At 36.6% G+C, this 15,677-nt stretch overlaps 1 protein-coding gene across 1 annotated transcript in view; it reads right to left on the reverse strand.

The window, feature by feature from the left end:
* arap2 (ArfGAP with RhoGAP domain, ankyrin repeat and PH domain 2) overlaps positions 1 to 15,677 on the reverse strand; it is a 101,853-nt gene that overhangs the window by 13,865 nt on the left and 72,311 nt on the right. Inside the window, exons 16-24 of the mRNA XM_039668814.2 lie at positions 14,718 to 14,862; positions 14,191 to 14,293; positions 13,456 to 13,654; positions 8,946 to 9,009; positions 7,542 to 7,705; positions 6,575 to 6,787; positions 4,752 to 4,857; positions 4,056 to 4,203; positions 1,983 to 2,051 (exon numbers count right to left, since the gene is read on the reverse strand). Of these exons, the coding sequence (XP_039524748.2) occupies positions 1,983 to 2,051; positions 4,056 to 4,203; positions 4,752 to 4,857; positions 6,575 to 6,787; positions 7,542 to 7,705; positions 8,946 to 9,009; positions 13,456 to 13,654; positions 14,191 to 14,293; positions 14,718 to 14,862 (1,211 nt within the window). The remainder of the gene's footprint in view (positions 1 to 1,982; positions 2,052 to 4,055; positions 4,204 to 4,751; positions 4,858 to 6,574; positions 6,788 to 7,541; positions 7,706 to 8,945; positions 9,010 to 13,455; positions 13,655 to 14,190; positions 14,294 to 14,717; positions 14,863 to 15,677) is intronic.

Raw genomic sequence — 15,677 nt, forward strand, 5'->3', positions numbered from 1 at the left:
AAAAAAAAAGCAATTCACTGCCATTATAAAGCTGGGAAGAGCCAGGACATTTTGTAATATATCTCTGATTGTATTCATCTGAATGTCATATACACCTAGGATGGCTTCAGGGTGAGTAAATCATGGGCTAATTTTCATTTTTGGGTGAACTATCCCTTTAATTCATATAAATGGACAGACAGACAGACAGACAGACAGACGAAAGAAAGAAAGAAAGAAAGAAAGAAAGAAAGAAAGAAAGAAAGAAAGAAAGAAAGAAAGAAAGAAAGAAAGAAAGAAAGAAAGAAAGAAAGAAAGAAAGAAAGAAAGAAAGAAAGAAAGAAAGAAAGAAAGAAAGAAAGAAAGAAAGAAAGAAAGAAAGAAAGAAAGAAAGAAAGAAACGTTTGTGTGTGTCTGACTAAATGACACACAGCTGGAGTCCCACACATCATTTAGCCGCATTACACAACAAAAGCTGGCAAACATCTTAGCTCATGTAAACCAGAGATTAAAGCTTCCTCTCTAAACTGCTTTGGCAAAATGTATTTAAATGTAGCGTAAATGACATATACGCTACTGTAACATTCTATAAGAACAGTGTATAAACACTCTTATTCAGATATTCTGTTTCATACAGCAAAACATGGTTATTTTTGTACCCAAGGTAAAGTACCAGCCAAATGTTTGGACATAATAGGCCGAATACATGTTTCTCACAGACCATTTGATTTAAAGAAGTGGTTCCCGACCAGTTGGCCTGGACCCACTGGGGCCTAAGGGCCTTAAAATGGTTTAATTAAACATAAAAAGATAACTTAATTAATATGCCAAAAAACTGCAAACTATTGTTTTTATTGTAGAAAATGCAAAATCAGAACCTTAAAGGAGTAGTTCACTTTTAAAAAAACTTTTGCTGATAATTTACTCACCCCCATGTCATCCAAGATGTCCATGTCTTTCTTTCTTCAGTCGAAAAGAAATTAAGGTTTTTGATGAAAACTTTCCAGGATTTTCTCCATATAATGGACTTCAATGGGAACCAAATGGTTCAAGGTCCAAATGAGAGTTTCAGTGCAGCTTCAAAGGGCTTTAAACGACACCAGACGATGAATAAGGGTCTTATCAAGCGAAACCATCGGTCATTTAAAAAATAAATAAAAAAGTTTAAGTTTTATAAGCTCAAATGCTCGCCTTGCTCTGTTCTGTGACGAGCGTTCATGACTCTCCGGTTCAAACTCGTTCATCAAAATGAACAAACCTTTTTTAGATAAGACCCTTACTCATCGTCTGGTGTCGTTTAAAGACTTAAATTATCAGCAAAAGTTTTTTTAAAGTAAAATCTTTAAACTCCTTTAAATCTTAATAAATAACAAAATTATTAAAACTGAGCAGAAATTATTATCTGTAAATACTTGAGAAAAACATCTTAGCTAACATGTGTATTAGAATAATGTGCATTAGCTACTGTTAACAAATAAAACTGTTGATTTTAATAATGGATTAGTAAATGTTGAAATTAACATTATTAGTTCATTTTTCATTATTAGTATATATTAACTAATGAAACCTTATTGTAAAATGTAATTGGAAATGTATGAATTTCCAAATGCTTCAAGATTTTTCCATGGATCAGTTCAAAAAACTGTCCTTGCCCCAACTTGAACATATACACAGAAACTTTTTAAACTTGGACAGCAGCAAACAAAGGAAGATTAATTTGTTTTTAGCTTATCTGAACAAATTGTTCCTTGTGGTGCCAGAAAGGTATAAAGCAGGAGACGGAAAGGTTAGGTAGCACAAAGAGCTTGACGTTTGCTCTAATTTGCTCAAAACAATACCAATACAGGTCAAAGTGATTATGTGACCCTTTGAAAACGTACACACATATATGCAAACACAAACCGGTTAAAAGCTAAACACACACATTTATGGACTGTAACATCATGCTAAAAATCTCTCACACCAGCACCTATTAAACGGAAAGGTTAAAAGGGGTGACTTACTGTGGTATCCTTCCACCTGGTGATAAAGCTGTTTTCTTTCTCCATTTGCCTAACCTGCTCTTCATTGACCTGTTTTAATGGACCCACACAGATAAACAGAGATTAAAGCCCCTGTGCACAGTAAACAGACCCGCTCAAATCCCCGACAGCAAAGTCAGGCCATTTCGACTACTCAAAATGCACCCCATAAGATGACTTGTTTAAAATGGCACATCAGAAACTTAAAAGTTGAAGTAGATTTGTAACTTTAAACGTTCATTTACCCTTTTGTACATTTAGATTACCTTTGCCATCATCTAATGCTCACTAAAAGCTATATTTCAAAATACTACTCGCACAGTTAAATGTCACCTCAAAGCAAATTTACATTTATCAAATGTTTTATTTAATTTCTCTTGAAACGTTTGGGGTCAGTAAGATGTTGTAATGATTTTGAAAGAAGTCTCTGTAACACTTCACTTAAAGCCTTATAGCTTGTTGCACCTTATAATGCATTGAATGGTATCATCGATGGTAATCACAGTTATAATACATTAAAATGCACCATTAGAACGTATAATGCATTGAGGAATCTTTGAATATTCATGCATTTTAACTTTGGTTAATTATTTATGAAAATCTAATGCATTATAACATATACATTATGAACACCTTTATAATGCATTGAACAAAAAGCACGAGAAAAAAAATAAAACATTACTAAAGCCTCTTATTCTGCATCAAGGCTGCATTCGTTTGATCAGAAATCTAGTAAAAATAGTCATATTGTTTTCTATGTGAATATATTTTAAAATGTAATATACAAAGCTAAGTTTTCAGCATCATTACTCCAGTCTTCAGTGTCACATGATCCTTCAGAAATCATTTGATGATGTGCTGCTCAAGAAACATTTTGTATGATCAATGTTGAGAGCATTAGTGGTGCTTAATAGTTGTGTAAACCATGATACATTTGTTCAGAATTATTTTATGAATAGAAGATTCTAGAGAACAGAACTGATTTGAAATAGATCATTTAAATAAAGTATTTACTATTTACTCATCCTTGAGGTTAAATCCGTATTAATTTCTTGAAAAAAAAGTTTTTAAACGGTAGTGTATGTAGACAAAATAATATAGCATTTTAAAATTATTTAGTTAGAAATATATATAATCAGAAAGACTGTGGAGAAATAGGTTACATTGATAAAATTGAGATATTTACTTTGCAGAATGACAAAAAAAACGGAGAAAATGGCTCATTTGTAACAAAAACAAAACACGTTAATGTGTATAGTAAACTTCATTTTCACCTGCATGTCATGTTATGCGCCGTTACTTCACTGGAATTTCTCATATTCTTCTCTAGATTATGGCTATTTGTCGAACAAAACTTCACGTTTCACACACTCTCCTTCTTTCCTTCTCTCAAAAAGTACAAGTGCATGTATGTGTGAAGCCAGGGGAACTATGAAAGTATGAGCGTGCTGAGAGGGGAATTAGCACAGCGCAGCACTGTAAATCCCATTACAGAGGCAAGCGTCCAAGTGCAACACGAACAACGCCCCCTTCTTCACACACTTATACTAGAGCTGCGCATTTCGTGGTGTTGAATGGAAATGCTTTTCACTGTTCATAGCACCATGGATTTTGTCATATACTCTGTAATGGGTAAACAGCCACAGCTTGCCAGTATGATATCGCCCTCTTCAAATGAGGGTTCGACACAGACAGGCCTGTTGTTCATCAGTCATGTATTTTCATGAGCAATAATCACAATTGACAAGATACTATTTCTTGCATCAGGATCAGATTCTTCTGTAAGAGACTACTAATGAAGCAGAACCATAATAACTAAATCAACTCTCACGTGTACTAACAAAAGGGTTATAACGGAATAAATAATTAATTAACACCACACACCTGTGAAATCATAACAACAGCGCTGTGAAAATGTATTTTGGCTCTCATACCGCGAATATGATGCTATGAATACGAGAGAAGGAGCAGTCTCACATTTAGCAGGCCCTCGGGAACCAATAGACAGAGATCAACTAGGTCTAAATCCTGAGAGAGGACACATGTTTAACTCACAGAGAAGAGCTGGATGTAATTGTTGATGAGGTCCTCCACCACGCGGGTCTCCTGAGCCGTGTGTCCCTCGGTTTGAAACAGGCACGAGGAGAAAACACATGCCAGCTTCTGCGTGCTCATCTGGTTGATGTGCGAGCACCTCTGGATCCTGTACAGACGTAATATATGTGCATAAATATTTGAATACTGCTGGAAAAAAGACCTACATACATCATAAATGAGTAAACACACACCATCCATACAAGTAAATGCATATATACACTTCTGAATTTACTGAATGAGCCCTCTTTTGTTGGCATGGTGTTATTGTGTGCACAACTTTAAGGATTTCATTAAAGCTGTGACAGGAAGTGAGTAGATTTAAATGAAACCTTATATAAGCAACCACAACAAAACAGGCAGGTGCAAATGCTGTGTAGACCTGAAGACAACAAAACGATTATTGTACATCATGAGGGAAATGTTAGGCTACACTCCAAATATGCCAAAAGGGCCAATTAAGCCTTCTTCAAACAATTACAGTCATTACAGGAACATTTCAAGCAATCTGACATACCCAGTGAGGGTTTGGAGTGGCCATGTTTACCGTGAGCTATTTAACCAGATTTCAAACATCAACAAAATACCAACTGGAATTGTTACTGGCTTGAGAGGATGTTATCGCAGACTGTTGTTGTTGCGAAAAGAAGAAAATACCTGTACAAATGCTGCAACAGGGCACCAAGAGTTGACCTGTTGACCTTTGGTAAACTCTGAATGTAGGATGAATATTTCTGCACTCTGATCTTCTCGTCCTGTTCATCTGGATTCATGGACAACAAACACTCATTAAACTGATAGTTCACCCAAAAATTTTATTCTGTCATAATTTACTCATCCTTCTGTCGTTCCACATCCGTAAGACTTTTGTTCATCCTCGGAACACAAATCAAGATATTTTTAATGAAATCTGAGAGGTTTCTGTCCCTCCATAGGGATCCAATGCAACGTCCAATCTTTCAACGTCCAGAATGGTAGTAAGGACATCAAAGACATCATTAATTCATTTGACTCCAGTGGTTCAACCTCAATTTTACGAAGTGACACGAGTGCTTCGTTTGCACAAAAACCCCCATAATTTACCAGTTTATTTATAAAAATATTGATCTGAAAGTCGTGGTCACAAGAGCACCACAACGCATTAATTTTGTGTTCGTGCCGGAGCTGCCATTGTTGCATGAATGCTTTGGAGAACATTATTTTGTAAAATATATATTTATATTTTTTTGCGCAAACAAAGCACTCGCGTCACTTTATAAAATTAAGGTTAAACCATTGGATTACTTCTCTGATGTCTTTACTACCTTTCTGGACCATAAAAGTGGTAGTTGCTTTGGATCTCTATGGAGGAAGGAACAGAAAACACTCAGATTTCATTAAAATGTCATAAATTCTGTTCCAAAGATGAACGAAAGATCTTACTGATGTGAAACAACATGATAATTAACGACAGAACCCTTTCACTTCCAACCCTTTAATGTAGAAATATACTGTGTAACTGGTTTGCATTTTACACAAATGGCAGGATAGAACCTGAAAAATGTAACAACAAAAAAAAACTATTAGACAAGACCCTTAAAGGTGTATTCAGTAGTTTGGTGCTGATTGAAGTATTATACATTAAGAAATAAATTGATTTTGTGATCAATCATCTGAATGTTGTACACTCACATGAGACTGCACTCAAGGTAATTTTCTATAGTTATAATTGTTTTGATTATAAATGATCCGGGTCACCACCTCGATGTTTTTTGTTTTTTTTTGGTGTGTTGAAATTACAGAGAATCCTCATGTTCATTGGCTGACGCCTCTGTAGATACGCTACAGAGTGTAGTAGATTTTTAGCCATGCAAAGAGTGAAATGACACAATGGAACACATTTATTATTGTGCTTTACCAGCAGAGACAATGGGAGAATCACTATATATGGCTGAAGAAGCAGAACATATCTAAAGCCAAAAGACTGACAAAGACAAAAAAACAAGTGTAAACATTGGTGCGACAAACACAAGGTGAAAAGATTTGATGGTGAAGAAAGTCCTAAGTGCATTTACATTTATTCATTTAGCTGACGGTTTTATCTAAAGCGACTTACAATTGCTATATATGTCAGAGGTTGCACGCCTTTGGAGCAACTAGGGGTTAAGTGTCTTGCTCAGGAACACATTGGTGTCTCACAGCGGATTCAAACCCGGGTCTCTCACACCAAAGGCATGTGTCTTACCCACTGCGCCATCACCACCCCAGTAAGTATGTAGGCCACATTCGAAACTCACTAGTATCAGTGTAGTTTACATGAAACTGTCATTGTGGTATCCGTACTTACAGTAAAGTACATGAAGAATAGCGAAGTTAATGGTAAAGAACGACTGAATGCACATTCCATAAGAGCCAATTGGATTTTAAAGTAGTTTTATCTACAATTAAACACAAATTAATGCTCGTTCACAGGAACAGATTAAGTGGTTGGCAGCACTTACCAAGGGCAGAGATCCAAAAAGGGTACAGCTCTTTAGCCAATAAAGCATCTTCACTGTGAGACAGGAAGCTCTTGAGTGTGTCTGTGACATCCTCTAGCCGGTGGTCTTGAGCCCGTAGCTTAACAACCCGAGCATCCTTGGTAAACCCATGCAGGAGCTGGGCCACACGCCCCGGGTCACCGTTCTTCTGGTAGATTCCCTCATAACACAAACCTGAGAGGAATGATCACAGGTAAGAGCTTTGCGAGATAACGGTACCTGTAGGTGATAGGTAGTGACCAAATGGTAGGTAAAAAGAAAAAAGAAAAACACCAAAGAACACAATCAATACTTGCAAATGAGTATAAAAGAGTATTAGCAATGTTTTGATCTCAAGACCTTCATCAGCCATATACAATTATTCAAACTCAATCCCATTTAAAATGATCACATGACCAATCACCATAAAGATCTATTTGTAACCAATTAAGCTCAATGAGACTGAATACATAATTAAGACCACATCATCATAAATACTTTCCAAACATAAATAGTCATAATATCAAAGATAGAGAGAAAAAAAATAATAATAATAACATGAACTTTATAACATCACATTAAATAATGCTTCATCATTCATAGCCCTAGGTAATAAAGTCTGAAGGGTAAAAATCCCAACAAAAATGCCAAACAGTTCACATCGTGATTCGAAGATATTAAATGAGCCGCAAATGAGCCGCTGACATCTTTTCTTCTAGTGGAACTCTTTTGCTCACTAATGCTTTGGTTTAAATGGAATTAAGTTGGAATAGTTATATATGCCTAATGAAGGTCGTGAGACCGAAACATTGCTAATAAAATTGTGATACTCATTTGCAAGTATTGATAGTCTTCTTGTTTATTTTTTAGATAACAGTACACATTTAAAAAAAAAAAATAGAAAATGAAATACAAATTATTAGATCTCATGGGAATATAAACAACTTACCATACTGGGTGACAAAAGCAATGCAGCTATCCACAATTATAGGAACATCATTTTTATTCATTTGCTGGTTGCAGAGAGCCATACCGTCCGTCCTAGCTGCCAACTGAATGGAAGAGTGCCACAGAGCAAAGTCCTGCTTGGTTATGCCATGTACGTACACAGTTCTGAGTTTAAAAAAACAACAACACCACATTTACAAATTAAAATATGATTCAAAAAGACACTGTACACTATTGTTCAAAAGTTTGGAGTCAGTAAGATTTTTTCAAATGTTTTTGAAAAGTATCTTATGTTGCATCAAGGCTGCATTTATTTATAAACATATAGTTAAAAACAGTACTGTAAAATAGTACTGTAATAATAAGGGTATGTGAGCTGGCTGAATTAACATCATTTTTATTAATATCTTTCAAGTCTACTGCAGTCAGATTGACTGTGGTCACTCTTAATAACATCACTCACATGGCTGTGCACTCGTAATGACAAATCAAGGATGTTAAGAGGCTAAAAGCAGGTTTAGAACTTGCCCCATTGAAGTCAACAGGGTGCGAATTTTAAAAAGACGATAACACGGTATAGGGAACAGCGATTTTTGTCGTTTTTGTCTGTACTGACAGGACTCCAAATGTACAAAAAAATGAGCTAAATGTTAAAGTTGACCAGATTTCGCCTTTAGAGGAGTAGTTCACTTAAAAAAAAAAAAAATTGCTGATAATTTACTCATGTTAAATTACCCATGTCAACCAAGATGTCCACGTCTTTCTTTCTTCAGTTGAAAAGAAATTAAGGTTTTTGATGAAAACATTACAGGATTTTCTCCATATAATGGACTTCAATGGGAACCAAACGGTTCAAGGTCCAAATGAGAGTTCCAGTGCAGCTTCAAAGGGCTTTAAACGACACCAGATGATGAATAAGTGTCTTATCTAGGACCCTTCGAGTCTTGACTCGAAAAAAGATTTGTTCATTTTGATAAACGAGTTTGAACAAGAAAGTCACGAACGTGCATCACAGAACAGAGCAAGGCGAGCATTTGTGCGTATAAAACTAAAACTTTTTTATTTATTTTTTAAATGACCGATTGTTTCGCTTGATAAGACCCTTATTCATCGTCTGGTGTCGTTTAAAGCCCTTTGAAGCAGCACTGAAACTCTCATTTGGATCTTGAACCATTTGGTTCCCATTGAAGTCCATTATATGGAGAAAAATCCTGGAATGTTTTCATCAAAAACCTTAATTTCTTTTTGACTGAAGAAAGAAAAACATGGACATCTTGGATGACATGGGGGTGAGTAAATTATCAGCAAACGTTTTATTTTAAAAGTGAACTACTCCTTTAAACCTCATAATGCAACATAAAAGACTGTGCTGCTGATATTGAGTAAGGTGTCCAGTTCACTGTACCTTCCTCGCTCAACCATGAGTAAAACCTGAATCTTCTCATCACCCTCCATATGAGTGGACACAGCTGAGGAAAAAAATACAGGAAAATCTTTGCTGAAGTTGTCCATAAGACTATAACCTTGGTATAAAGATAAAAGCACTCAGATAAACTAAAATGAAAAGCATTAAGAGAAACATGAAGTGAAACAAATGAAGAGAGCTTTAGTGTTTTGTAAACTTTCCAGCTGGAGTAAGTGAAGCAGAAAGCTGAGTGCTGCTGGTCATTAATTTCTACAGCCGTACATGAGAAAACTGCCTTACCGAACCCATCAGACATGCACAGTTGTACATTCGCATTTAGAGTCACTGATTCTTCAACTAATCTTTCTCACATCTGTCATTTTTCCCCACTGCCTCTTGTCTCTCTCTTTCCAGACCAATATTTCAAATCACATTCAATGACCAAAACTGTCTCTCAATCTTTGTATTAAGTTTCATTAATTAATCAAATTTATAAACTCAATCACTTTTGAATTAATTCTGAGATTAATCCATTTCAGAGTAATAAAAAAAAAAACAAAAAAAACAGGTCAAGCGAAAACAAAATTGCTCAATTATTTTGAAACTCCATAATCAATGCAAACATAGAACTTATGTGCTAAAAACAAGCACTTTAATTGATGCACTTAAGCTATTATCAAGGTTGGCAAATTTAGTTTAATAATGTTATTGAAAATGATAAAAAAAAAAAAAAAAAAAAAGGAAAAAAAAGAGTGCCATTGGACACACAAGCTTTATTAAGCTTTAAAAGCCATTACTGAAAAGAGGCAAACATTCACTATCACAGTGTGATAAAAACAAACAGCACTCAATTCATCCTTTTAACCTTCCTTAAACATTAACTGCCTTTACTTTTATTAAAGGGACAATGTGTACTTTTTATGTATTTTATTATTTAAAATCAATGTTTTTATTGACAAATATGTCCTCAATGGTGTACAAATACCTCTGCCAATTATCTGACTTATCCTCGTAAACGAAGAATTTATTATCTTTATATACTTCTGTATTTGATTTGTGTGCTATGAGCTGTATCCGTCAAATACGTCATCATTAATTAAGAATTATCTATTAATGACTTCATCATGTGTGTGGCCCCTCAACTAAAGTGGTGACTAGGTCACTGACCTAGACAGAGAACAAAGAAAACATCATGATCATGCGTAATAAATCATTATGCATGATGATGTGCTCATCTTAGTTAATGTTTTAATTAAGGTGTTGTTCATTTATGAGAATGAACAACTATTAATGCAGATATTAATGCATGAATGAATGCATAATTCATGCATGAATTTATACATGAATTCATGATAATTCATGTACCCTTACATATTTCTGTTTGTGTGAAATAACAAACCTGTTCACCCAAAGGAACACTCGACAAAGTGCTATTAGAAGACATCCTGTCATAGCTTTTTGGTACATAATGGCTACTGTAGATGCAACACGCATTTGAAAAATCGAGGCGCCGGAGAGCACAATTCGTTTGAATGCAAAATACATTTTCACCGCTAGATGATAAATACCTACACATTGTCCCTTTAAGGAATAATAAAAAAATAAAAAAAACTGAATTAAACTTACAGCATTGTTGTGCTGAGGCCTCTCTTGACTCTCTTTTACTTGTTTACACATATATGAATATAATTTACAAACGAGGAATGACTTTAGATTAAAGGTGGCGAGCAAGCTTCCTTTCCATTTATTGAGGGTTTAGATGATGTTGACAGATGACAGGGAAGTCAATTTTCAATGTAATTATGCTTAAAGTTCCCAAAGGACAGTGCGTGCCCCTAAAGTCTCAGACCACAAGTAATAACAGTCTTGATTAGAACAGCACAACAAATGTTGAACTAAAAGTTGGGTATGACTTTCAGAATGTCTTAGGCACCTTTTGCTATCTTCAAGAACAACAGATCCTAGTATCAGATCCTAATGGAGGACTTGCATGCACTTCCGTGTCACATTTCAGCACCACGGACAGCAAAGTCGTTCACAAATAGGGTGAATTCAGGTTGATTGGGACACTTTTTGTCCTTGAAATGACTAGGAAAGTATTCAAATCAATCTGAATCCACCGAACATTGTCAGAGTGCCATTCAGGATGCCTAAAGTAACTATTTTGAGGTGCTTTGAATGTGAATCTCTTTCAAAAGCCTCTTTGTAGAAAAAATAATGTTTGACTTTCAGATGTCATTTCTACATAGAACTTTTCCATTGTTAAAAGGATGCATTTGACATTGCTCTTCTGTTTGTGGCAGAAGTGCGTAAAAGAGGGTGAGCTGGGGCGAACAGTGAAATGCTAGTCTGTCTATGTCTGTGTCCTAATCTAATTTCACAGAGTTTGCAGCCCTTTGAGGCCTATATGTTCTGTCGCTATAGAGATCTTAAACCACTGGAGACGCTTCGTTACCGCGCCACGCTACATTTCAAGGCTTCGCAAACTGTTGAGGCATCACCCTCTTAATCCTGCCCTGAGTATGTTGGCTTTCTGGATTTGATCCTTTTTTGGCCTTGAACGGATTAGGGGGAAAAAAGAGATTCATTGATTTTTCTCGCCTCGTTCTAGCGCAATTGATTGAAAATGTTGCAAATCTGGTCCATGGGTGCCAAGCTTATGTCAACCACCTCCCTCCCAAACACGATTGCCATCGGCAACTGCGGTCTCCCTTGGAGACAGGCGAGACGTGTGACCAGACGAGTCTTTTAGAGACGTGGGAACAGAGTCAAACATTAGCACACTGGGAATGCCAATGAGGAAATACTCGCAGGAGACAGAGGAGGTGGCACAGAAGACTAGGGCTAATTTTCCAGAGGAAAATTATCGTGAGGCTCAAGGTATCTCAAGCTATTACTGTGACACTTCATCTCAAACAGCACTAATGCAATTTATTGAAAGAATATGATATATGGACAATCTTTTCAAACGGATAATCATAAAAAAAAGCCTATTAAGAGGACCTAATAAGTGTGAATGAACTGCTAGAATTGAACCCCACATACAAACACACATTCAGAGGTCAATTTCATGACTAGTTCACCGACTTTCTCTCTTCTGTGGAACACAAAAGAAGAAGAATGTGCTGGATCCAGTTACAAGCTTTAAAAAGGATGGGATTTTACAATGAGAGTATCATAAAAGTGGTTCATACAACTCTTTGTTTGATGAAAAGAACAAAATGTTATTCTTTATCCACTGTAGTAAGCTGTTAACTGCTGCAATCAGATCAATGAATCAGCAAAACTGACCTTGAATTTCCAATCAGACCGATTTGAAAAATTGAATAAAACGTTTTGATAGTGTATAAATAATCATAAAATGACATTATTCCTCAAACAGAGCTATCAAATAGGTCTGTAAGACAGGAAAAACTGGAAACTGGTTGAAGAGATCATTGCTTGCAAATTAACATGTGAACAACTCTCTCACACACACACACCCCGCATCCCCCACTCTTGCAGAGATCACTCACACAAGAATTTATAAGGTTTTAATGTGAATAATTATCTTAATAATATGTTTAGTATCATTTTAAAGGTCTCAGGGTGACTGGTATAGATGTGTAATTCTCAAAGAAGTAAATCAAAAGGTAATGAAGTTCTTAAGAATATAGAAATATCTTGCACAAGGCTGTGTCTTTGAGTGAACACCCTCTGATCATTTGTCTGAATGCTCATTTCCACTGTCCCTTCCCAATAAGTCTGGTGAGGGGACCACAGTAAATTTCCACTAAACTCATGTTTTACATTTGAAATGAGGTCTGGCTATATAAGGAAAATGAGAGCTTGAGGCTGTTGTCTGTATTCAGTTTAGCCCGTGAGGGAGGGTATCGCGACTCTCAGCTCACGTAGCCACATGTCGGGTAAAAGATTTTCCTTTTTGTTCTAGAACTTTGATGGTTTGCATTGATTATCTTTTAATTGGTTATGGAATTGTAATAATACATTTACCTGACATAATAAATTGTTATATTATTCTAACAGACTTTGACTTTATTTTCATTACAGTTAAGGAATAGTCAAACATTAACGTGTATTTAACGATGCACAGATATCATTGATAAAGCTTTTTCATTTTATGGACTCAGATGAAACGAGTTAATACATAAGATAAAATGTATTGCATTTAATTAAAAATCCCTTTGCCATGAGAAGAGACGGAACACGCGTGAGACCTTCGCAGGCCTTACAAATCCAAAAGACTTATATAGTACAATATAATATATAGTAATATAGTGCACACGTTTCATGAACCACTTTCATTACTGCTATGGTGGGGATTTTTTTGTTTGTTTGTTAGTTTTTGTTGTTTTTTTTCATTTTAGAGATTAACAGTGCCAATAACAGGCCATGATAACTTTAAAAAAACATGCCTATTCGACAGAAGTCATACGGGTTTGGAAAAACATGGATGAACTATTTCTTTAATATCTTTCATTCTACTGGTATGTGTGCATTTTGTCCTCACTAAGTTCCTGTAGGCGTTTGAGTTGAAGAACTCCCTCCTCTTCATCTTCATCTCCAGAACAGAAGTAGAGTTCTGAGCCCACCAGAGCAAACCATCCCATTCGCCAATGATAAAGGTCGTGACCCTCTTTATAGTACAGTCTGCCAATAAGCTCACTGTCCTGCCTCAGCAGAGCATCTGCCCTTGCGGGGACAAAACACTAGAAAGAAAGAGAAAAACATTAGACAGAGCTACCGTGTGAGTGGCAGAGAGAAAACATTTAAAAGTCAGGGGCTTGTGCAGATCACACAAATAAGTTTCTAGTGTTTTCTGCCAAACAGAAACTACAACTAACCCTGGAGTTGCATTAAACCGGCATATACAGATAGAAGTACAAACACAAACATTCTTTGAACATTCCCTGGCTGAGCTCTCGGAGTTACGCAAACACTTCAGCCTAGACACTAGCACCTCCACACTTCACTTAAATGGGAATGTGTGTGTGTGAGAGAGTGAAGGATGAGAGGCAAGTGAGATGGATCTATTTGAAGGGGTAATAGCAAACACCCACTCGCACAAATGCACTCCGGCACAACAGGGACAAAGACACAATCAAATGACCTTCAAGAGTCCACGCATACAATAGAGTACGGCTAATGCAGAAATTCATATTTAATCACACACTTATGCTAAATCCCTGCAAGGTAAAGTTGCGATAAATCTTCAAAGACTTGTGTGTTGAAAAATGAGTGTCACCTTGGCGATGGCATGCGTCCAATCTTGGTGTGTGTCCGAGGTCTCCGCTCCGAACACCAGCACTCTCTGAGAGCGCATGTACAACTCAAAGGTGAACACTGGCCTGAGGGAGGTGTGAAACGGCAATTAACACACACACAAAATGACTGAAACACACACATGCACACAGCTGTGAAACAGAAAGGATGGTGATTAATCTCTGTTAGTCTTTTGCTCTTACAATAAACAGCTGAACACAGGAGATTAATCCAGGGGGAAAGGTCACTCTCTTAATGGCTTTAACAGCTCTGACTTGTGGCCCACATTTTTGGAAGGGGATACTTTTGCTATAGCAGCGAGAGCAAAATAATCGCAGAAAAATGAGAGTCAGGTCAATCGGGTGAGGGTCGGTCAGCTCTCATTTCTTTATGTTTGCTAGTGTATGGAAAGTCTGAGGTGAGGTCACATTAAAAATGCTTTCCGTAACCTCTAACCCACAAAAGGTGGTCAAGCGCAAACGAGGGTGTGAGAGAAAGAGAAACCTGTACCCTGTTTCGGTGATGTTCTCAATGTTGCTGATGGCCAGGCTCACCACGTTGCTGACGTCAATCCGACCTATGGGGGTGGCGATCTTCTCGTTGTCATAGTAACTAAGAAATCCACCTTCCAACGTACACCAACGACGGACCATGTCTGAAACATACATACAAATAAACAAACATGAACTTTAACTACTGAGAACTAGATTCAATTGCATATTCTTAGTGGTATTTGCTGTTATTGCTCATACTCAGGGGTTTTAACAAACTTTGGCAGATACATTTTCAACCGTTGCGCTGACATGAATGATACCTCAAATTGTGCAGCTTTTCTAAGTGTCCACCCAATGTACAATGGAAATTTGGTATGACAGAACTATTTGCAGTACTATTCACTAATACATGTAATGTAAATGTAGCAATGTAGTTTGTCTAGTGGGCTACATTTTAAGGGTGAATTCCAGTCATTTCAATAGGAAACCACATAATTGGGAGTTTCGCATGAAGCCAAAAATAATAATAATTATAATAATAAAATAAAATCCCCAAACAGATTGCTTTCATGTTTTTCCATGCAAGTTCAGCATATTGACCAACAGAAAGCTGCTCGTTTTGAAAGTGACTTCTGTGTTCGAAGTGCTTCATGCATCGCTACACTAGAGACAATGCCTGCAAAATTTCACTGAAATTCTGCTAAAGTGACTCTACCTTTTACAGTTGTTTTAGAGGATTGCAATCAATACCTAAAGACCAAAAAATCAGACACTTGGATTTGGACCAGTAAGCAAGCACCTAATAACCACCCAGAACACCCTAGCAAATGCATAGCAACACATTATCAACCACCCAGAACATGTTTAGTAGCCTCTCTATTCACTCAGTACACTTCAGAATCTGCTTTGTATAATACAACTGAGCCACTTAAAAAAAGTTTCTGAGGAAGGTGTTTAAAACTATCTGGCAACTGGC

Source organism: Pimephales promelas, chromosome 1 (genome assembly GCF_988280905.1).
Source record: "Pimephales promelas chromosome 1, fPimPro1.hap1.1, whole genome shotgun sequence".
NCBI classification, from domain to species: domain Eukaryota; kingdom Metazoa; phylum Chordata; class Actinopteri; order Cypriniformes; family Leuciscidae; genus Pimephales; species Pimephales promelas.